Here is a 22330-nt window from a genome sequence, read left to right on the forward strand (position 1 = left end):
AGGAATCCCAGCACCCCCCTTTTGTAAAAATGTACGCCAGCGCCCCCTACCGTCCTCTGAACGCCCCCTGGGGGGCGGTACCGCCCACGTTGAGAACCGCTATGCTATATGGTTAGCACTGAGATGCTATTTTAGGTTTAAATAGCTTTGCTGATGAGCTAACTCCTTTTTTTACATCTTGAACACAACAGTAGTCTTTTTTTATATGTTTCCCCAGTAAAAACCTCTAACAAAATCACTTTATGTGCAAAGATACTGGTTGGAACCTTTTTATTTGCACATTTTTTGGTACACTTGTAAATGTGACACACAACCAACATCCACTAACGGCAATGGGCGATAAAGCAACTTCTCTTGGCTTCCATAGGGTTCAAATTAAATCATTCAAGTTAACACGTTAAAGACCCGGGTCCAAAATCTAATACATTAAGAATAGAGTGGTTGTAAAATTAGCTAATACACAAAAATACTGTTGCAAAGCACCATTTTTGATTTAAAAAAATATATACTCTTCCCCAATATGCTGTAAAGAAAGGAAAAGAACTCGACAACTCCGTCCACATCTAAGCCGTGTGGTCTCTCTTGTGATGCACAGTATGCATTTTTGCTGACATTTACCATCTCGCCCTGTGCCAGACACCACAAAAGCTCAAACTGTGCAGTGTTTACTACAGTCAGAGATAATTTGTCAGGCTATCTTCGTCCCGGCTGACCCTGCAGTGTTGCCCCTGAACTTGTTATTTCAGTTCCTGACATTTTGATGCTAATTTTAGCGGGCTTGTTTTTACAGTAACTCTCTGCAGCCCTGTGATAATCATGTTCCATGTGACTGTCGGTAGTGCTTTGATTTAAACCCCAGGCCCAAAGTGGTCTTCAGAATAAATGTTGACCCAACAATGTTTTATCGGGTCATAGATTTAACATAGAAGGAAAGACGCCAACAACCTCTGTAGGAGCAGATTTTTGTTTTTGTCACTCTGCATATAAATATCGAAGCAACACAAAGATCCACTAATTGTGTTGTTGTGCAATCCAGTAGATGAAGCAATCAATAAACTGAAATAAGGCAGGGATATTATTCAGACAGGCTGATTCCTCCTCAGATCTGCAGCTTTCTTCCTCTTGACTTCCAGAAAAATTCAGCGGTCGTTGAGTGAAGGAAGGAACTTTGGTTATTCTGAACTTGTCAGCAAAATCTTAACTGTGGTACTGTTAGTAACTTTTTTAACATTTACATTAAACTGTTGTTTAAACGGAAGCCTCTTGAGTAGGCATGAGCTCCCAATATTGAGGGATTGCAAGGTTTTAAGCAGATATAGTTTCTAAACTGCAAAATATATTTTAACCTGCAAGTTAAAGTTTTTATAATGCCAGAGAAAGTTCTAGAGTTACCAGAATTATTTTCTGGTTTGGCAGAGCATAGATTAATGCATTGCTGCCCCTTACCTACTAGTCTGGTAAAAGCTAAGAAACTTGCCATACTGGAAATTGCCCATGCTGGAATCACCCATCCTCCACTGCAGAAATAGAGGTTTGGAGCTGAACAAGGCTTCGTTCACCTACTTTGCTAAAAATACATACAGACTATAATTCTAAAACAGTGCAGAAAATCGAATTCATCGTCCGCAGTTTCTTCTGTTCACTGATTGACCCGTTAGAAATTCTACCAGAGGAATCCATGTAATGGCTAGCTTAAGGAATGCTGCAATACGCTTCACAGTGAAGACGTATTTGGAAATATCTAAAACAGAGGTCTCATTCTCGCGGGCCAATTGCGGCCCGCGGGACGATGTCTTGTGGCCCCCACTGTGTTATGAAAGTATAATATTAGTGCGGCCCACAGGGTGAGCGTACCTCTGAAGGAAGTCCCGCCCTCTGTTCCTCGTTATGGCTGACATTCGGTACTAGGCTAAGCTACACTGACTTCATGCACACTACGCTTCTAACAATAGTGCGGCGAATGATGGAACAGTCCGGTACCAGTTGCCCTTCCCTGCAGTCGCCAGGGAAGGGCAACTGCAGGGCATTTGTTAGGGCATTTGTTAACTACCATTAACAAATGCCATGATCAAACGCAGAGAAAGGCGACTGCTACCGGGCTGCTCGTCATCCGCCGTGCTGTTGTGACAAGTAGAAGCGGTAATGGCATCACGCGTCGAGACGTTCTCCATACATTGCTAGCTGGCTAAAGACTTCTATAAAACGTAGAACATGAGCGACGCCAAGTGGAATAAACTAAATTTTGTCACACCCTCATCATGTCTTTGTCAAAGCCAAAGCCTGCAGTTCATGTATTGGAGAAATAATTAAATGTTGATGACATTTGGGATATTTTTTAAATGTTTTTTGTGGAATCCTTTATGCGGCCCAGCCTCACCCAGACTCTGCCTCCAGCGGCCCCCGGGTAAATTGAGTTTGAGACCCCTGATCTAAAATAATAAACCAGCTAATATCATCTAGTTTGCCTCTGGAAAAGGTGTGTGAAATTAAAAAATTTATCAATCAAACCCAAACAGGAAATGTCAAAGGTAGTATTATTACACCTCTAATAATCATTGCATTATTTTACAATTAATTGTTGCTTTTATGTTTTAAATAAAAGCAATTAGGTCATACTATAGATTGTTTTATTGTACTCTCATAAGTTCAGGTTTTAAAATATTGATTATATCTGAGTGCTGCATATTATTTAGTGTGAAGAGAGGGCAGAAAGCAGCTTTTGTTGAACAGTCGACATGAAGCCGCCCCTTATTCCATCACAGAACAAAGCACAGATTGTCTCAAGGGGAGAGGGAACCCCCCTGCTGAAGGCCTGGGTGGGGGGGTGGACAGACCTCTGCTCCAGATGCACCCTGGGCTCACCAGATGCACACACACACTTGACCATTATGCGTTGTCATCACTGCAGGAAAGAGCAGCGCTCCCTGTCAGCACAGGAAATTGCTTCATCAACTTGTATCAGCAGTAATGTACAGAAACAAATTACTTTAGAGCTCTTCATTGAAAAGATTGGGTTTGGTAGTGGATACAGGCACAAAGCTAAATCATATGAGCAAACTCTTGGCTTATCGCTGTTTTGAGAAACGTCAGCGTTCTTTCTCCATTATCTTACATTAAACTACTCTTCTACAATTCCCCTTATCTGCATTCACATGTGAAAATACGGCTCCCAATTGTGCATTTAAAATGAAGCTATTTAACATATTTAAAATGAAGCTAAACTAACAGCAGCTTTTACACGAGTCATGGGTTTTCTGCTGGAAAGATTTGAAAAGTGCACGCCTCAGCCAAATGATTCGAGTCGTTGGCTCTCTTTATTACTACAGTCGGAATAATAAACAGTGCAGCAGGGAAACAAAACCTTGTCAGGGTTCAGAGCGCCCACTGCAGGTGTGGGGTCGCTTAGGATCCTCTGAGGGGAGCCGCTTCTTCAGAGAAACGGACTCGGCTCTCTTTGTTCAGAAGAAGTCCATTTATTTCAGTGAATTGTTCTCTGTTTCTATATGGAATATTTGTGATTTTTAGTAATACAACAATCCTAGTGAAAATCACAAAATAACTCCTGGAGAGATCAAAAATTGGTGCCTGATTTTCAGTCTTTTTTTTTTTTTTAAGGCTTTAACCTTCACATAAGTGTTTATTCACTAAGATGGGTACAGCTTTCAAACTTTTTTTTCCTGGCTCTATGACTGAAAAAAACAGCCACTAGTGAGACTAGCTTTGCTAAAACAGCAATTCACTTTAATTTTAAGGAGGTGCCAACTCACAACAAATATCATCTTAAGATACTTTATAAAAATAAATAATTTCAATTCAGTCATACATAAATTATAAAAAAATTATCATCAAACAGTACAATAAAGCTAAATTATTCAAAGTAGTAAAAAAAAAAGAGTAATAGAAGAAAGTGAAGAAAAGTGGTGAGTTTGTCCTCAGCAGCCTAAACCTTGAACTTCATGGCTAAAGAAATGGCTCAGGATTACCTTGGTCAGTCTAACAGCAATATCCATGTATGAATGTAGATTCTTGCCCTTATAGTTCTGTGCTCATATTTTCAAAGAATCCTAAGACTCCTAAATTATGACATTTTAGAAAAATGTGTAGAATTTATGGAGTTCTAAAAAAAAAGCTTTGCCCAAACACCTTGATCCTAAAAGAGCTCCTAATGTGACAAAATGTCCGGAGTAGTGGGGAGGACCTTTAGGAAGTAAGAAACTGTAAAAATTCACCGAAGTCCTAGGGATTTCAATGGAACCCTGCCATACTCTATTCAGCCTTCATGTTGTGTGCTGGAAATGTCACTCTTACTTGTTGACTGAAACCTTAAACATGTCTCGAAGTCGTAGATCATGAAATTTCTTGTTCTTGTGCTTCCTCTGACTTTTTGAACAATGTACTGATATTAAAAATGGCTTTATGTCGTCTTCCTTCACCAGCAACGTCCACACTGATGAGCGCTTGGGATTAGTTTGGAGGTTTAGATACGGATACTTTACTGTCCAATAGGGCTGTATAAATAAATCGATTCGGCGATGTATATCGATATTTCCCACCCTCGGAAAGTATCGATTTTTCACCCGCCAGTATCGATCCGTTAAACCATAGAGGTCCATGGCCTTATAGCTCTTTTTAACGTCTAGATTGTTACGGCGTAGCAGCAAGACTCTGCCTCCTTCAGTCTCACTTTCAATGTGAGCTTAAAGTGCACATTATAAACTACACACCAGTTTTTAAATTGTGTTAATAGGCCAAGTATAACCGGAGTTATGCTAAAATTAGTAAACCATATTTTTCCGAATGTCAGAGAAATGTCAAAAGCGCCGCCATWCCCCTGCTTTTCCGATTATGTGAGAGGGAATGAGCTTCCAAACGTACGAAACGAAACATTAGATTCCTGTGTTTTTCGAAATGTAAAATCTTCAATAAATAATAATGGGCTGTATTTTGTTGCTGAGAAACAAAGTAAAGTTGCGCAAGTAAGTGAAAGAGAAGCGGAACGGAGAAGCGGAACGGAGTAGCGGCGCGAACGGAGCAGCTGCAATAGCAGTGAGATCGCGAAATTAATGCAAATTTTGGCTGGTAGCATTAACTTCGTAATTAGTTTATAGCTTAGCGGTTTCTGTTCTGTATATAAAGGATTACATGAAGAACGAACATGGGCTGTAACATCCGAAGCGGGTGCGCAGCAGCAGCTGCGCTGTGTTTTCAGCAGGAAGACGAAGAGGAAACCCCCCCAGCCAGAATCCGCGGCGCAGTGAGGATTTCCATGATAACAATGGCTGATCGATCATTCTTATYAGCAACAGACAAAGAGTATCAGAGACTGAGAGAACTATGAGATCCTGGCAGTCTGAGAGGCAGCTACTCAGAGATCCAAGCAGGGGAATAGCGGCGCTGCRTAGCTGCAGGGAGTCGATCACTACGGGGTGAGGCGGAGCCACTACTTTAGCAGTTAGAAGAAAGCAGTTTACAGCCACGGCTAACTCCGGGAGCCAAGGTAGAAAAGCCTTTTTCCCCATAGTCCAAAAGACTGCATTTGTGGCTGCATTTTTACTCCAAAATGCAGCCACAGTGTCCAAAAGAAAAAAAACATAAGTGCAATCATTTGCATATTGAGAGTCTACAGAGGCTGATAATCTCCCCACTCTGCTCCTGGATTACCGTTTAAACTTTTTGAGTTTTATGTCAAATCCACAGGAATTAAATGACGGAAACTAATTCTCTCACTGCGTCTTTGATTCATTTTGTCCAGCTGCAGACTGTTAGACTGTCCAATCAGATTCAGGTATTGTGTAGTTGGTGCTTTTAATCAGTTTTCAGTTAACTAAATTCAAGTCTATGGAACACAAAATGTCACCAAAATCATTCTGTCCTTCTAAAATCTTTCAGAAAATCGTAAAAATGCACTGAATTGTATCACTCAACAAATATCATGATACATATCGTATATCGTATCGTGAAATTATTGTATCACTACACCCCTACTGTCCAATAACCTCAACGTCAAAAAAATAAATAAAACATCAGATTTTTTGTTGTTGTTCTTGTCTTCCTGCAGGATCTTGTTAGAAAAGGCATTCCCCACCACTTCCGGGCAATAGTGTGGCAGCTGTTGTGTAACGCCCAGAACATGCCCATCAAAGATCAGTACTCAGAACTTCTAAAGATGACATCGCCGTGCGAGAAGCTCATACGCAGAGACATCGCTCGCACCTATCCTGAACACGAGTTCTTCAAGGAGAAGGACAGTCTGGGCCAGGAAGTGCTCTTCAACGTCATGAAGGTACACCTGCTTCCCCCTCCAACAGCAATCTGAAGCATAAAAATACTATTCAGAGAATATCTAATGACTGTTTTTTTGGGGGTGGGGGGATCAATTAGGCCTACTCTCTGGTGGACCGCGAGGTTGGCTACTGTCAAGGAAGTGCGTTCATTGTGGGTTTGCTGCTCATGCAGGTAACAGTGCTACTGAAAACATATCCGTAAATACCTTTGCAGTCAGCGAAGATTCCTGCAGGTGTTAATTAATTTAGTCTCGTTTTGTTCCAGATGCCAGAGGAGGAAGCCTTCTGTGTGTTTGTGAAGCTCATGCAGGACTACAGGCTGCGAGAGCTCTTCAAGCCCAGCATGGCTGAGCTGGGACTCTGCATGTATCAGTTTGAGAGCATGATTCAGGTAGGCACTTCATCTGGAGTTACAGAAAGGGAACGCTCTGGAGAAATCTGCTGTATGGACTGAAGGATTTTTGTGGATTTCCAGGAGCAGCTCCCGGAGCTGCACATGCATTTCCAGGCTCAAAGCTTCCACACCTCCATGTACGCCTCCTCCTGGTTCCTCACCATCTTCCTCACCTCCTACCCCTTACCTGTAGCCACCAGGATTTTTGATATCTTCATGTGTGAGGTTAGTTAAAAGGAGCAGCTACCCACTTTCAATAAGAAATGCTATTTATTGATGTTGGTCAGTTTACTGACTTTCTTCTATTCTAGAGAAAGTAATTTTCACAAAACTTAGACTTTTCTTGCATTAGACTTGAGACTAACGCAACTTTCAAGACAGCTTCACTGAAAAAACATGTTAAATGAGGGTAATATGAAAAGAAAAGTAACACGTTAGTGCCACCTGCTGGTCTTGCAATAGCAGTGTGGTCTGATTAAGTCCCTTTATAACAATATTGATATCTGTATCGGTTCAGATATTGGAAAAATAATTCTAGTCTAATTATGTGCTTTGTGCTCTGAGTGATGTCATACTTAAATATTTATTTTACATTATATTTAGAATTCGCATTGTTCTTTCTGAGCAGTTTAAAATGTTTGACAAAGGTAGTCAACCTATTATTTCAGTTTCTGTTATTTATTTTACATTGACTGCAAAATCAATTGCCCTGACTGAACAAATGAAAGTTGTGCTATTTTTACATGTTTGACCAATATTGTGAATTTATTGGTGTATTTATGTGTGCTGTACTGGTACAGAGTTATGAAAAAAGAAAAGAAACATTTTAAATTAATTCATTTGTTTTTCTGTATCGGATTGGTATTGGCCGATGCTAAACCTCAGATATCCGTATCGGAAGTGAAGTAAAGCAGATCGGTGCGTTACTGGTTCTCAGCACGCTGAGCTTCCCGCTCTGATTCCAGCTAATCTGTCCTCAGGGTTTGGAGATTGTTTTCCGTGTGGGGCTGGCCATCCTGCAGATGAACCAGGCTGAACTGATCCAGCTCGACATGGAGGGAATGTTACAGGTATACACTGTCACTCTTTACTCAGCTAGCTCAGGTTTCATTGCATTTTGCACTTTGTTTTCTGGAAGGAAGCTCCGCCACACCCAGTTAATAGATAGATGTGGATATGGCAGCTGTGGGTGGAGTTCTGGGAAGTTAAACAGCAGTTTACCTAACAGCAGGTTGCACAGTTAATCTGCTTCTGTTACTTTTCTTCCCATTTCAGCACTTCCAAAAGGTCATCCCACATCAGTTTGACAGTGGACCAGATAAGGTCATCCAGGCTGCCTATCAAGTTAAATACAATGCCAAGAAAATGAAGAAGTAAGCCTTGCTGCCTTCTTTTAAACTGAACTCATGTCTTTTATAATCCAGTTAGATTAGAACATAAAAAACTTGATTTATTTCCAAATATCCAGTGCTGTGTTGTCTTAATAGATCAGTCCACTTGATAATATATTTTTGTGTTTTCTTTTACAGGTTAGAGAAGGAATACACTACAATCAAAACAAAGGAGATGGAAGAACAGGTGGAGATAAAGGTGTGTATTTTTAATGCACTGAGGAACCTCTAATCAGAAATGCATCTGAATACAATTTTGTTTTTTCATCTGTGTGACTGCTGCAGGTTTTCTCTGAACAGGCGTGTGTAAAATGTCGTTAGCGAACAGTCCTTGATACTGCTGCAGTTTTGTTACTTGCCACATAGATCAGACACTATAACTTGATGGCAAGTGAGACTGAGGCAGCAGCGGAGTAGACATAAGAAATACTGCCACCTGCTGGTGTGAGTTAGCATAGGTTAAGCCCAATGATTTTGAGCATTTTTTGCATAAAGTTTGCAATAAACTCACAATGATATATTAGCACAAAAAATGCGGGGATCTTTTGGGTTTTCTTAAATTTCCAGAATCAAAAAACTAGAGAGAGAATAAAGAGGAGCGACTAAAGCAAAAGAGTTGGATTAGCAGTGCTTACCAACAACTGATAGTGACATCCAGGACACGTTACTGTAAAATAACATGTCAACTGACTGGACATTGAGCTGATAGTACCCTGTACCAGCCGTATGTTGTTTTTGTCACATAGCAACAATGCATTCGGTCAGAGGCCTTTTCAGATTAACAGCCAGACTGACTGCTACTGGAGATCCTTCCTCTTTGAAGATACTTGAATTATATGATTTCTGACATTTGATTTCCCTTTGGAATGAATCAAGTAATTTTGAATTTGAATATGGACTTGTTGTTCATATTTACTGTGTTCTCCATGTGCAGATGTTACATGCTTTCTCCTGTTTTCCCTGCTTTCCTTGTGCCTGCCACACAGCAACCAGTAGTAGCCGTCCTTACGTCCAGACATCAGAAAAGTTGCATTTGTAGTCTTATGGGACTTCTCCTGACACACAGATCCGGGCTTCTGTTCAGCGGTTATGGAAAGCCAGTGATATCAGGATGACCAAAATAACAATCTTCCCCTTTAAAAGCATGTTATCATGCTGCAGAGAATAATGGAACCAGATGGAGAGCCTAAATTAACCCACACAGGAATGTCAACTCAGCAAACTACGAGAAAACACTTGACTGGCAGTTTCATTTTAAAGTGTTTTTTCTGTGTTCTATGACTTTGTGTTTTTATGATGTAAAGCACTTTGAAATGCTTTGTTGCTGAAAGGTGTTATACAAATAAAATGTGATTGATCGCGTGAAAAGTGTTTCCATTGCAGTTGTGCGAAATAAACCAATTTTGATATGGTAAAAAAAAAAAACAAATTCTAGCACCAAAACTTTATATTGGAAAAGGAGTTTTTGGGTGGTTTTTTCCTTCAAAAAATACCATATTTCCATTAAGCAAATTTATTTTCAAAATGTGAAATTGCGCGTTTATATGGTCAATGGGAACACAGCTATTGGTCTTCTGCTTAGCAGTCTGATACTGAAACACTTTGGTTGTAATGTGATAAAATTGTAATGATAGAGGGGTATGAATAGTTTTGTTAGATGCTGTATCGTCATGACTCAAAACTAAAGAACGTTTGTTTTTATTAGCCTTTTAGAACTACTGACCCCTGGAAATCATGCAAGAAAATTAATTTATCCACCAAAATGTTGCTGCCACTGTTGCAGCATATCCACTGTTAGAAGTCAGACGTCTGTTCCTGTGCCTAATGAGTTTATCCTTTGTGTTTATTTTGTTCTTCAGAGATTGCGGACGGAGAACAGGCTCCTGAAACAGAGGATAGACACACTGGAAAAAGTGAGTTCACCACAGAAACACATACTTTCTCCTTTCACTCCAGTTCAGCTCTAATCCATGGTTTTCTCAGACGTCATGCATCCCTCCTAACGATGGAGCCATTTCTCGCACTAACTCGCCTGTCTTACACATACGGGAAGCTGCCTGCTTTTAGGGTAACTTGTTGAGTTGAAAAGTGGATTTGCTGGTCCATAAAATCAAGTCAAAAGACGTTGAATTTCATCTCCAGGTCACCATGGTAACGGTCTCTAAAGCACCGGTTTTTTTTTTTTTATCAAAAAAAAAAAAAGAACAGTGAGCGTCTTCCCGGACGTTGCTGACTGGAGAGACTGCGTGTGGCAGATGTGGAATGTGAATGACGCCGCTTGGTGTTGGCGAGGGCTGGAAGCACTGCATGCTGGGTAATCGGCATGCTGTCAGACTGAGCTCTGCTGCTGCACCATGCATGAGGTCTGGTGTGGATAACGGGAGCGTCTGCTGGGCTGCTGCTTCAGCACTGAGCTCTTGGCGAGGCCTTTTGACTTTTTAAACTCGTAACTAACCAAAGCCTTTAAGAAAAAGAAGAAGAGAAAAAAGCTTGGATGAGTTGTTTCTGCTCACTTAAACCAACCTGTACCTGCTTACTGTAGATTTTGTAGCTTTCTTCCCTGTCGGCTTTAACCACGTCCAAAGCTTTTTGTTTGCAGAACCACTAATTTCCTCACTTTGTCACCAGCTTAGCTCCACTTTTTTTCACCGCACCTGCAATGTTCCTTTTCTATCTGATGGTTCAGTTACTAAACAATGGAGGGAAAATGAACATTGCATTTCTTCTTTGAAGCAATCAGTTGTTCTTTTGTGTGCTTTAACTGTCCTTTGGATTGTCTCTTTCTCTCCCTCTGTCTCTGTTGATATTTCTGTTTTGTAGGAAAGTGCTTCCTTGGCAGATAGATTGATTCAGGTATATTTCTTTATTTTTCTATCCATCTCAGTCCTTCTCTTGTCTTTCCTTCTTTCTGTTTTTCACTGCATGCTTACTTTAGCTAAATCCTAGACCAATCAGAATCTGATGAACTCTAATGAATAAAGAACTACATCACATGCTGATAACATTGTTTATCCAGTGCATGAAACTCCACATTATGGCATGTCGGACAAAATGAAAGAATCACAGCTGAACACAGCTAAGGGTTAATGTAAATCACAGTTGCCAGCATTCAAACGAGCATGAAAAAACCATTCCAACCTCTTGTCTGATTCGCCCACCCATTCCACCTTTTCCGTTTCACTTCCTGTCGTGCTCATCCCACCCCTCCTCGGTTGCTTATGTCCAAAGGGACAAGTGACTCGAGCCCAAGAGGCAGAGGAGAACTACCTGGTCAAGCGGGAGCTGGCCACGGTCAAACAGCAGAGCGAGGAGGCCACTGCTCAGCTGGAGCGGGCCAGGAAAACCATCAGGCAGCTTCAGCAGCAGCCACAAGCGGTAAGCAGGGGGACGGAGAAACCTCGCATGGCAGGACACCGCTGCACACCGTCTGTAGCGTTAGAGGTGGCGTACAGCTCAGATCTGGGTGTGAGGTTTGGGTTTAAGCTTTCAGATAACTGCTTTTTTTTCCTTTTTTTTATTTTTCAAAGATGAATGTGGTTTGGAAACAACTAGAGGTTTAGATAACGGAATTTTTGGCATGTCCAAAAGTCTAGAGAAGAGACCTTCATACATGTTCTGCACACACTTATCATTCATCATAAGATCTGTAAAAAACCCAAATTATTTAGTAGTTCATAGAGTTTTTTATCCTGATAATGTTTCTTAATGTAACTTGTCTATTACAGTAATTTCCTGACTATTGAACACATCTGAATATACAGCTCTGAAAAAAAATTAAGAGACCACTTAAAATGATCCGTTTTTCTGATTTTACTCTTTATAGGTATGTTTGAGTAAAATGAACATTGTTCTTTTATTCTATAAACTTCTGACAACATGTCTCTGAAATTACAAGTAAAGATTAAGTATTTATTTGCAGAAAATGAGAAATGATCAAAATAATGAAAAAGATGAATTTTTTTCAGACCTCAAATGATACAAAGAAAACAAGTTCATACTCATTTAGAAACAACAATATCAATGTTTTAATTCAGGAAGAGTTCAGAAATCAATATCTGGTGGAATAACCAGGAGTTCTTCAATGTAAGTCAGTGCTTTGGTCTCTTAATTTTGTCCAGAGCTGTACACCACACCCATTGACTTTGGGGGGGGAAGTACATGTCTATAGTGGCAAAGGAGCATTAGAGCCAGGCTAAGAAAAAAAAAAAAAAAATCTGCAAGAAAAAAAGTCCTAATATCAGAATTAAGTCGTATGACAAAAAAGTCATATTACGAGAATAAAGTTGCAACTACACAAGAAAAAAAGCCTTAATATTAGGACAATGACGAAGTAATTATATGATAACGCTAACACAAAAATAACAAAAATTAATTCAGAAATGTTGAGCATCTTGTTGAGTTAGAATGTAGTATTGGTTATACACGTAGAAAATACTTTATCTTTTAACACATCAGATTCAAATTATTTCCAGTAGCAGGACTTTGAAATGTATTTTTAAGAATGAATCACAGACTTCACAAGTTGTACATCACATCTTGATAACTATCAAAGCTTTGTTCTCAGTAAAATGACTTTTTTCTTGTAACTTTATGACTTTCTTCTGGTAAGACTGTGTCTTTATCCTACTAACAATATGACGTTGTTCTCATAATTTCTAAAAGAAAAATCTTTTCGTCTGTCATAAGGTTGCAGATGTAACATGAGATATTTAACTTTTGATAAAATACATACCGGTAAATTCTTATTCAGTGCCTGTACCATAACTGCTTAAGAAAAAGAATACAGTAACCTACCAAGAAAAGTCATGAGGACATTTTGTTCTTGAACTTTTGTTGTTGTGTTGTACACAACAACACAATCCAATTTTTCAAAACCAAAACTTGGCGGCTTTTAGTCCAGAAATTACGGTAAACCTAATCGCTCAACGCTCATTCAGAAACTTTGATTCGGCTACTTGAGTTGCCTCTTTACCCCCCTAAAAACATGTTTATCTAAATTTAGCATATAATACTAAATAAAAGTACTCAAACATTTTCCACAATTTTGTCACATTACAACTCTGAACTTTAATAGATGTAGGGGGGATTTTATATGACATGCCAAGACAAAGTGACCTAAGCAAAATGCATGGTTTTCTTCCATTCTTTCTTTTGCAAATAAAAATCTTAAAAGTGTGGTGTGCTTTTGTATTTAATCTGGCATCACTAAATAGAATTCAATGCAGTCAATTGCCTTCATAATTTGACTAACTAGTAAGCAGAGTCCTCCTGTGTGTAATTTATTTTTAATATAAACCCATTGAGAAACATGGTGATGGTGGCATTATGCTATGGGGATCCTTTTTTCTCCCCAGTAAAACACAATTTGGTCAGAGTCAAAGTATGGACTCAGTTGATTTTTATTTGTAAAAGAGTTTAAACCACTTTGCAAATGTTGAAGTCTTTGGGTTGATCTGCCTCAGAAAATCCCCCCACAGGGTTCATCTCTCCTCACGTTGCTCATTGGTTCCAGACAGCGACCTGTTTTGCAATGCAGGAAGCCGGGTGGTTACACGCAGGTCTACACACACCTGTCACCGTTTACGGTGAATGTTCATGAATGTGTAAGCAGCTGTGTGTGTAGCTGGGTGATTTCACACGTAGCCCCTCCCTATCATAATCCTCTCTGTGCATATCTGGTGGGCTAACCTTGTTAATTATTCATGTTTGGATTCCACATGGTAATGTGACGCGCTACACTGTTTTACATAATTTGCTGCCTTGTTTAACAGTGAATGGACATGAATTAATGATGTGATGTGAGAGGAGAAACACTGAAGAGGAATGGAGATGGATTTTACTGACTGTTTATTTTTTGGGGGCAGGGCATGATGATGTTTCATGTGTAAGCATGAATGTCTCTGTGTGTTCTGACTATCGTTCTGTGTCGGTTGCAGAAGGGACCGCCTCGGTTCTCAGAGGAGTCTGTCCTGCAGCTGGAGAAGGAGCTGGTCCAGGCCCGGCTGAAGGAGGCCGAGTCCCATTGTGCGCTAAAAGAAATGCAAGACAAGATCCTGGATATGGAGAAGGTCAGCTGCTGCGGGTGCACACATACTTATTTGTTACACAGCTCACGAATCCCTGTTTTATCTCTATGTTGAACAACCTTTCTGCAGAGGAACTCGTCACTACCAGATGACACTAACGTGGCGCGACTCCAAGAGGAGCTGATCGGAGTGAAGCTGAGGGAAGCAGAGGCTCTGACTGGACTGAAGGAGCTGAGGCAGCAAGTCAGAGACCTGGAAGAACACTGGCAGGTAAGCAGCTGGAGCAGCAGGACAGTTAGGCATAAATCACACCTGGACTTTACAATGTCCAAAATTCAAAAAGCTGCAAATTTACCAAGTGAGTGATTGATGGATGGAAATGTAAGCTGTGTTCCACAGCTAAATGTGATTAGTTTAAGAAAGGGTTCATGTGCACTCTGGAATAGTCTGAGATACAACACCTTTCCAGGTCTGGATAATTATGATGTTGTTTGGGAAAAAAAAAATTATATTTCCAGATGTTATTCCCAATACCACCCACTTTCCAACCGTTTTTGCCTCCCACTTTCCTACTCTTATTTCCTGTTTAAAGAATGTGAACAGAAATGAACAGAGAACTCCAGCAGCATATTTCTGGAGGAGTAGCTCATTTTCTGTAGGAACCCTGAGTTGGTGTTGATGAAAGAGTCTGATTGTGAGCCGTCTCCTCAGCGCCACCTGGCACGCACCGCGAGTCGCTGGAAGGACAGCCCCAAGAAGAACACGCTGAGTGAGCTGCAGGACGAGCTGATGAGCGTGAGGCTGAGAGAAGCTGAGGTCCAGGCAGAGCTAAGAGAAACTCGACAGAGGCTGCTGGAGATGGAGACTCAGGTCAGCGCTCACATTGTTCTGTAATCAAGCTTTTTATCCTTCTTTTCTACTCTTTTTTTTTTTTTCATCTAATCTAAGCTAAATGTAATAACTAAAAGCAACCGTATTACAGAACATTTTCAAAAGCCACATTCTGTAATGTTATACTTTCGCCTTAAGAGGGCAGCAGATTTCTTCTTCACCTGCATTTTTGCCAGCCAGAGTTACTCAAATGCCTGTTTGATCCAAAACCATACTCCGTACATCTATCTGTAAAAAATCTTTTTCTGCTGCTTCTCCAGAATCAGATTCACAGCAATCAGCTGCGACGGGCCGAACAGGAGAGCCACTGTCTGCAGGAGCGTGTGAAGATGCTGACCACCCAGAACAAGGATCTGAATGTGCAGCTACAAGAGATCAAGCGGAGGCAAGCTGAGATTGAATGCAAGGTACAAACAGCCTGCTGCAGCGTTTTTAGCACCACCTCTGCAGGGGTGAGCCACCACAGCTCAGTTGTGGTGCAAGCTGTGAAGTTCAACTTGTGAACGTGGTGAAAAAACAAGTGTCTAAACTGAAGAGCTGATGTCTTTTTTTCTTTTTTCTTTTTTTTTTTTTTTGCAGAGTAAGGAAGAAGTAATGGCTGTGAGGTTAAGGGAAGCTGACAATATCGCTGCCATGGCAGAGCTCCAGCAACAGATCTCTGAGCTGGAGATTCAGGTAAAGTCCCAGCTCTGCAGCAAACATTGGATTTCCTCAACTCCCTCACAAACCGCATCACACATATCTCATCATTCTCAGCCACAAAGGGAAATTTCTCTCATCGTGAAATATATGGGCATCAAAGCAAATTTGTAATTTATTTTAATTCAAAAGAGGAAGTGAAGGTAAGCATGTAGCTATTTCTTAATATGACAGACATTTGATGCTGTGGTTTTTTATTTATTCTTTGATTTGAAATACACAAAGATCTGATTGGGAAGGGAGAGGGAGTTACAAGCGTTAGAATTTTATATTCATCTGGAAAATTTACCTGATTTGGTATTTGTTCTTTGTTACCATAGAGACGCAGTTAACAGACATCGTCTGATAAGCTTTCACCTAGTTTCGGCAGAAACACAGTGTGGGGATGATTTACCAACTAATGTGTCCCACACAGCATCTCGCAAAAGTTTTCACACCCCTCGAAAGTTTTGCAGTTTGAGTCACGATGTAACCACAAACCTTCAATGTATTTTATATGAAATTTCTTTGACACACCAAAATACATTAGCATCTGATTGGATAGTGGAAAGAACAGATTCATGGCTTTATAAATCTTTTACAATAAAGATCTGAAAAATGGACAATATATCGGCACCAATATCGGTATTGTCATTTTTTTTTTACCTCAGTCCCATAAAAAAAACTAAAGAAAAACTGGGCAAATATTAACAACAGATATTTATTCCCATCTTGTTGCTGTTTGTTTCTGGAGGGACGGTGGAGCATGTAGTTTCTGTTTGGTCATGTGACTGATGGTGGCGCAGTAAAGGATTGTAGGGAGTTTAACTGAAGTGGTAAAGTCAGTGTGGTATTTTTACTCCCAATGGGGTCGAGAATAGTAAAATATCACATATATAATATCAGTGAATATAAGTTTTCACCCATAACACCAGTATTCATATTAGAGATGGACCAATCTGATATTATCTGTATCAGTCCCAATATTGAAAGGTATCAGTGACGGCAAACTTATGTTGTTTTTCCATGTTTGGCGCTGTACTGGTGCAGAGTTATCAAATAAATTTGTTAGTACATTTTTGTCTGTTTAAAAAAGGAAACATTTTAATTTGATTCAGCTTTTAGGTATCGGCCAATACTAATATAACATGTCAAAATGTTAGCTTATAAAGGGCGTGCATAGACATGTCCCAAAATGTTATTCTATTTCTACAGTTTTTTACACTAGTCTTTGACCAGTTTGAGTCACATCAAGATAAAACTATATTTAACTGAAGTGAACACACTTAAAACTGTGTCCTTTATAAACAAACGTCAAAAGGCAGGTGAGAAGGACCCAGTATTTATCCCCAAACATGCGTGAGATGCTACATAACAACAAGACTGACCACAATAAACACGTAAACACACATCTGTTGTGACCACCACTTCGTCCAGAAGCCGTGAACAGAGACGGGGATCTAAAGTCCAAACCTGATTAAGGTTCTACGTAGGCCTGTCGCGATAAACGATAAATCAATTAATCGCACGATAAATTAAAATAAGGCTCAGGGCCGATTGGAAAATGGGCCGATTGTCGGCCCATTTTCAAAACCAGACCACACACATTGGCCGACAGAAATCCTAGGTATAACGTTTCGATCGGGTTCGTTGTGTCGTGTGGTGTCCAGCCACATGGGCACAAAATAATGGCTATATGTCCAGTTAACTCATTTTGAAATCTGGCATTAATCAATGCTTTACTAGAATCAGTCCTGACTGAATGAAAATCATTATAACCTATTTATGTCATGTTGACGAAGAGCAGCTGAAAAGTTACCGGGTTTATCAACTGCGGTAGCAATTTGGGTCCAACTCATCTCCTTGTCATTTCTATATTCTTTGCACAAAATGTTGAATGAACATTAATGTTGTTTCCACATATCATCTCCAATGTCTGCTGGACTTCGGGTTGCGCCGTGTCAGCTGTTTGGGATTCTCCTCCGTAATTTCTCCTCCGTAATTTCCCCTCAGAAAGCGCAGAGGAGAATCCGCGCTTTCTGATTGGCTACCTGTCACATTCAGCGTTAAGCTCCCAGTTGGGGAAAACAGCTGATTTAGATCGGAGCGACCACGACGATCTAAATCACACTACAGGATGATCAGTTACGAAATCACCAGCGACAATATTAGATCGGTCAGCGGTCTAAGATTGTCATAAGGGGAAAATAGGGGCAAAAAATCATGTAGTATGAACTATTGCATTAGGTTGTGGGATGTGGCCATCTTCTCTATTTAAATCTAGTTATTACTGAAGGGCAATATAGTATACAGACTTCATAATCTGCACTCTTTTGGTTGAATGCAGTATTTATTTCCACTTTGACTTTATGTTTAGTTTTTATTCAAGTATGTTTGTTTTTTGTTAATGGAGACTGAGAATCCATTAACACTGGAACTGATTTAGTTTATCAGTTCCAGTGTTATGTGTTCTTTAGAGAATAAAGTGTATCTATCCATGGCAGGAAATCACATGCATTTCCATTAAATCAGTGTCAAAAGGTCTTGAAACAATATTATTGTTTATTGCAATAATTTTTTAGACAATTAGTCGTCCAGCAAAATTTGTTATCGTGACAGGCCTAGTTCTACGTGTTTGTGTGCTCAACATTTTACAACCCACTGCAATTTTGTTGCATTACTTTTGTGGAGCGTGGGGCAGCAAATTATGTGTAAACAAGTTTTAGTGAGAGGAAGTCAGTTCTTTTCTGTGTTCTTAAAATGCACTGGGCTGTGTGTATTTCTGTCACAGCTTTCTGCTCTGACTTCCCCACCGTCAGGCCTTCAAAGACTCACCGCTATAGAGCATCCTCACAAGTCTTGCAGCATTACATCTGCATGGGTTCGCTTTAACAGTTTGATTCAAACTCATAGTTTGTGATTTTCTGTAATGTTCGGTTTGCATTTTAGGCGGCATGGCCTCACTGGGAGTTCTTTGCAAACAGAAAGGATACATAATATTTTTCCCCAAGTTCATGAAAAGGTTCTTTTTGGTTAGTCACAAATGAGTAAGCGTCTGTCGCTGCTTCTCTTGGCATTTAGCCCACATGTAGCCTCCTTATGTGCTTGAAATTCTGAAGGATTTTAGTAATTTGACAACTTGCTAAACTTGTTGAGTCAACATTTTTTATCAGTGGAAATGATCTCTGTTGAGAATCAGTAGATGTAATTCCAGAAGACGAGTGTGTAGTAAAGAAATGGTGCTTTTCTTCCAGTTAGTATTGAAACAGGCATGTTTGTGACCTTAGTTAGCATTAGCTAGCAGTGTTTTCTGGTAGAAAATAAATCCAAAAGCCTAATACTCCAACTACTGTTGCTGCACACTGCCGATCAGCTGGCTGAAAGAACACAATTTCCTGACTTAGAAGCAGGATTTTCTGCTGCTGGCTGATTGTCTGAATATCTTTAATATCTTCACCTGTACACTAGGTGCAGAAGTACATTTTTGTCGGTTTAAATATTTCCAATAATGTCTTTGAGTTAAAATTACACACCACGTATTCCTAATAATACAAGTAATCCACAGTTACAAAGAAATTAAAGCAAATTACTCCACAAATGAAGTTATTGGTAAATATAAAAAGGCATAAGAAATGAGCATTAAACACTATGGATTTAATTTAATAATAATGAAGAAAGCCATTTGTTGCATGCCCTGCTCAGGTGTTTCCATATAAACTATAAATCTGGAGGATTTAAAAAAAAAATTCTTCTTTTTTTTTTTTTTTTGCACACTCTGAGCTTTAGTTCTTTCCAGTCATTTTCAGTTGAATAAAAGCCAGGTGAGAGTTGCGTTTTATTTTCTTTCTCTTGAAACCAGTCAAGAGTTTCCTCGTGTGTTTGGAAAACGCACATTCACTCTGTCTTCAGAGTGTTTTCAAGAACATTTATCCATCTGTCGGTCATCCCACACAATGACTTTCCTACCTGGAAACTTCAATCCGGTCCTGGTGTTTGTGCAGAACCATTCTTCCTCCAAACATGACATCCAAGGAGTTCAGCCCTGGCTTAATCACACCACAGCATATTCTTCCAGTGTTCAAAGTTATTCAGTATTTGTTTTATAAAAACACTTCATCAGGCTTTTCCTTCAACAGTGGAGTCTTGTGCAGTAAACATGCTTAGAGCTTTATTTGTCTTTTTTGTAGAAAAAAATCCTACCTTCCACTTCCTGGTTTTTGTGAAAATCTCTCTGTGTGCTCTTTGGCTCTTGAACAACTCTTCTCATTATTTTACTGACTCCTGCTTCCTATGAAAGTTCTGGTGGTGTTCATATGTAATGGGCTCAGATTTCCAACAACATGCCTTTTTGCAATGGAAGAGCTCAGACCGGCCTGGGTCCAAACCAGGGTCCACCCTCTTAGCATCAGCTCTTATGACCCAGTTCAGAGCTGAATTTTATAAAAAGTAACTATATTTATAGAAATTTCTGTTTATGAAAGGAGAAACGAAGAATTAAAATGCTAAATAAACATGAGTGAGTTACACTGTTCTAGAATGAATCCTATCCATTCTGCTATCTGAATGTAACATCTGAAATATATTGAGTTATACATTTGTGATCAGCAGTACACAATACTTTTTTTAAAGTTGCAAGTCCTTTCACACAGTTGGTTCTAGTACTCTCATTTAGTTGACAGAGTGTGCTAGATGAATTTGAAGAATGTGAGATATCTGAAAATATATCATGGGTTAGTGTGTCAAATGCTTTTAAGTTTACAAACCACAGCACAGCTCCAGCCACTTTGCCCTGTTTCAGTGAGAACTTGTTCAATGAAGAAGCAAGTGGCAGTTTCTGTTGAATAAAGAAGACGAACACACATCAGCTGCTCCAGAATTAAAAATATGCAAACCTCTCACTCGCTTAAAGAAGATGGCTCTAGTAACGCACAAGTTGATTAGATGTGCAATTGGCCCTGAGAAGATGGCTTTGTTTTTTCAGAAAATCAATATTTAAATGAAAATGATCTTTTGAGTGCTTTCACATACCTGAACTCTTTGGCTTCCCTTGTAGCTGATAAATAATATGCAGCTTTTGAACTCAACTCTTTGTTATACAGTTTATTCAACCTTTCTGAATAACCATGTCTGAATGTAAATAACTTTTAAGTGGCAGGTCCCTTTTTTCATGAGCTTTCACTTTTAGTGCATTCTCTCTTTTTTTAAGAGATTAATCTATTGATGGAGACATTTAAGATTGCTTCAGTTTGTTAGGCCCGAGCAGCTAAGCGCTGCACAGGCCTATTAAAATTATGCTCTTTATTTTGTTTACTTCCCATATTTTTTATAAAAGCCTGCAGTGTGGCAGTCAGTGGCAGTTTTGGAGTGTGTTGTGTTGCAGACATGAGTCTAATTTTGGTTTCAGTTCTGTTCTTTGTGACCACATTAACTTTATCCGATCACCTCCCTTTCTTCTAAATTTTTGCTCCAGTTTGCTCTTTGAGAAGCGTGACGCTTTTGATAAGTTGTTCTTCTGAAAGTCTGTTACGTCATCACTGCACTAAGGAGAACTGCAGCAGCACTGCTGCCAGATAATTCTTCCTGTTTCTATGTGGCAACATGTGCTGGTCGTGTTTTTGTGGAAATTGTGTGTAAATGTTTTGGTGACTTTTTTTCTGTTATCTATAGGCACGCCTTAATGAATTATGTTTGTACTTGGACTCATTTTATTGCTTATTCAATATTTCAATTCTCAAGATCATCAAACAGCTTTTAATGAAATGCTGAACCAGCCTGACCCAGTGTGACCCCAAAACTAAAACCTGGTTTTGCCAACATTAACATCAATGTTTACATTGTCTGGTAATGAGTCTTTTACAAAGCTATGAAAAAGCTGAGGCCCTTTTCTGTGTAGAAATGTTTCAATTCAGCCAAATTAAAGTATTTTTAAATATTAATGGCCTATTTAAGGCAAATTAAAAATTCATACTAAAGTTTGGACTTTTTACTTTAGCCATTCAGAATCAGATTTGTTTGTTCTCCAGATCACTGCCTTGTTGCACACCCCAATTGATCATTAACTTAATGCCTGACCGTCAGTTTATGACCTTATCTTGGATTTTTTCTGCTACAGTGCAGCAAATAAACCTGGTCCATCTCACTACCACCGCCATGTTAGACTGTTGTGAGGATGATCTTAGTCCAACTTTATGTTGTCAGTCAGCTTTATTCATAGCACAATTTTAGCAACAAGGCAGTTCAAAGTGCTTCACATGATAAAACACAACAGAACTGTTTATGAAACGTTATGCATTTTGTCAAATGTCATCATCAAAATCAAGAATAATCAAATGTACATCAAATATTTTTGATCAATGTTTCAGTTGTTTTTAATCAAAAGCAACTCTGAACAGGTGTGGTTTTAGCCTTGATTTAAAGGAACTCGGGGTTTCAGCTGTTTTGCAGTTTTCTGGAAGTTTGTTCCAGATTAGTGGAGCATAAAAACAGAATGCTGCTTCTCCATGTTTGGTTCTGGTTCTGGGGATGCAGAGCAAACCAGAACCAGGCTGTATCTCAGGCAGTGTCTAACTAATTTTTTAATTTTATACATAATGAAGAAATTAAGATGTATAATTTCTTCATGAAATTATACATCATATAATTTCATGAAGAAATTATATGATGCAT

General features: G+C 39.5%; 1 protein-coding gene across 5 annotated transcripts in view; it reads left to right on the plus strand.

The window, feature by feature from the left end:
• Nucleotides 1-22330, plus strand: part of evi5b (ecotropic viral integration site 5b) — a 61361-nt gene that overhangs the window by 28381 nt on the left and 10650 nt on the right. For 4 of the 5 annotated variants that reach the window (XR_001776566.1, XR_001776567.1, XM_008407768.2 and 1 more), the window contains exons 4-18: nucleotides 6059-6283; nucleotides 6382-6456; nucleotides 6550-6675; nucleotides 6760-6903; nucleotides 7659-7748; nucleotides 7954-8051; nucleotides 8208-8268; nucleotides 9929-9982; nucleotides 10890-10922; nucleotides 11298-11444; nucleotides 14006-14137; nucleotides 14225-14365; nucleotides 14807-14965; nucleotides 15247-15393; nucleotides 15566-15661. Coding sequence is in view for 3 of the 5 variants with exons in the window: in XM_008407768.2 (XP_008405990.1) it covers nucleotides 6059-6283; nucleotides 6382-6456; nucleotides 6550-6675; nucleotides 6760-6903; nucleotides 7659-7748; nucleotides 7954-8051; nucleotides 8208-8268; nucleotides 9929-9982; nucleotides 10890-10922; nucleotides 11298-11444; nucleotides 14006-14137; nucleotides 14225-14365; nucleotides 14807-14965; nucleotides 15247-15393; nucleotides 15566-15661 (1728 nt within the window). In the remaining 2 variants the exon portion in view is untranslated. The remainder of the gene's footprint in view (nucleotides 1-6058; nucleotides 6284-6381; nucleotides 6457-6549; nucleotides 6676-6759; nucleotides 6904-7658; nucleotides 7749-7953; nucleotides 8052-8207; nucleotides 8269-9928; nucleotides 9983-10889; nucleotides 10923-11297; nucleotides 11445-14005; nucleotides 14138-14224; nucleotides 14366-14806; nucleotides 14966-15246; nucleotides 15394-15565; nucleotides 15662-22330) is intronic. The other variant, XM_017304499.1, reaches the window with a different exon arrangement.

Source organism: Poecilia reticulata, linkage group LG4 (genome assembly GCF_000633615.1).
Source record: "Poecilia reticulata strain Guanapo linkage group LG4, Guppy_female_1.0+MT, whole genome shotgun sequence".
In the NCBI taxonomy this organism is placed as follows: Eukaryota; Metazoa; Chordata; class Actinopteri; order Cyprinodontiformes; family Poeciliidae; genus Poecilia; species Poecilia reticulata.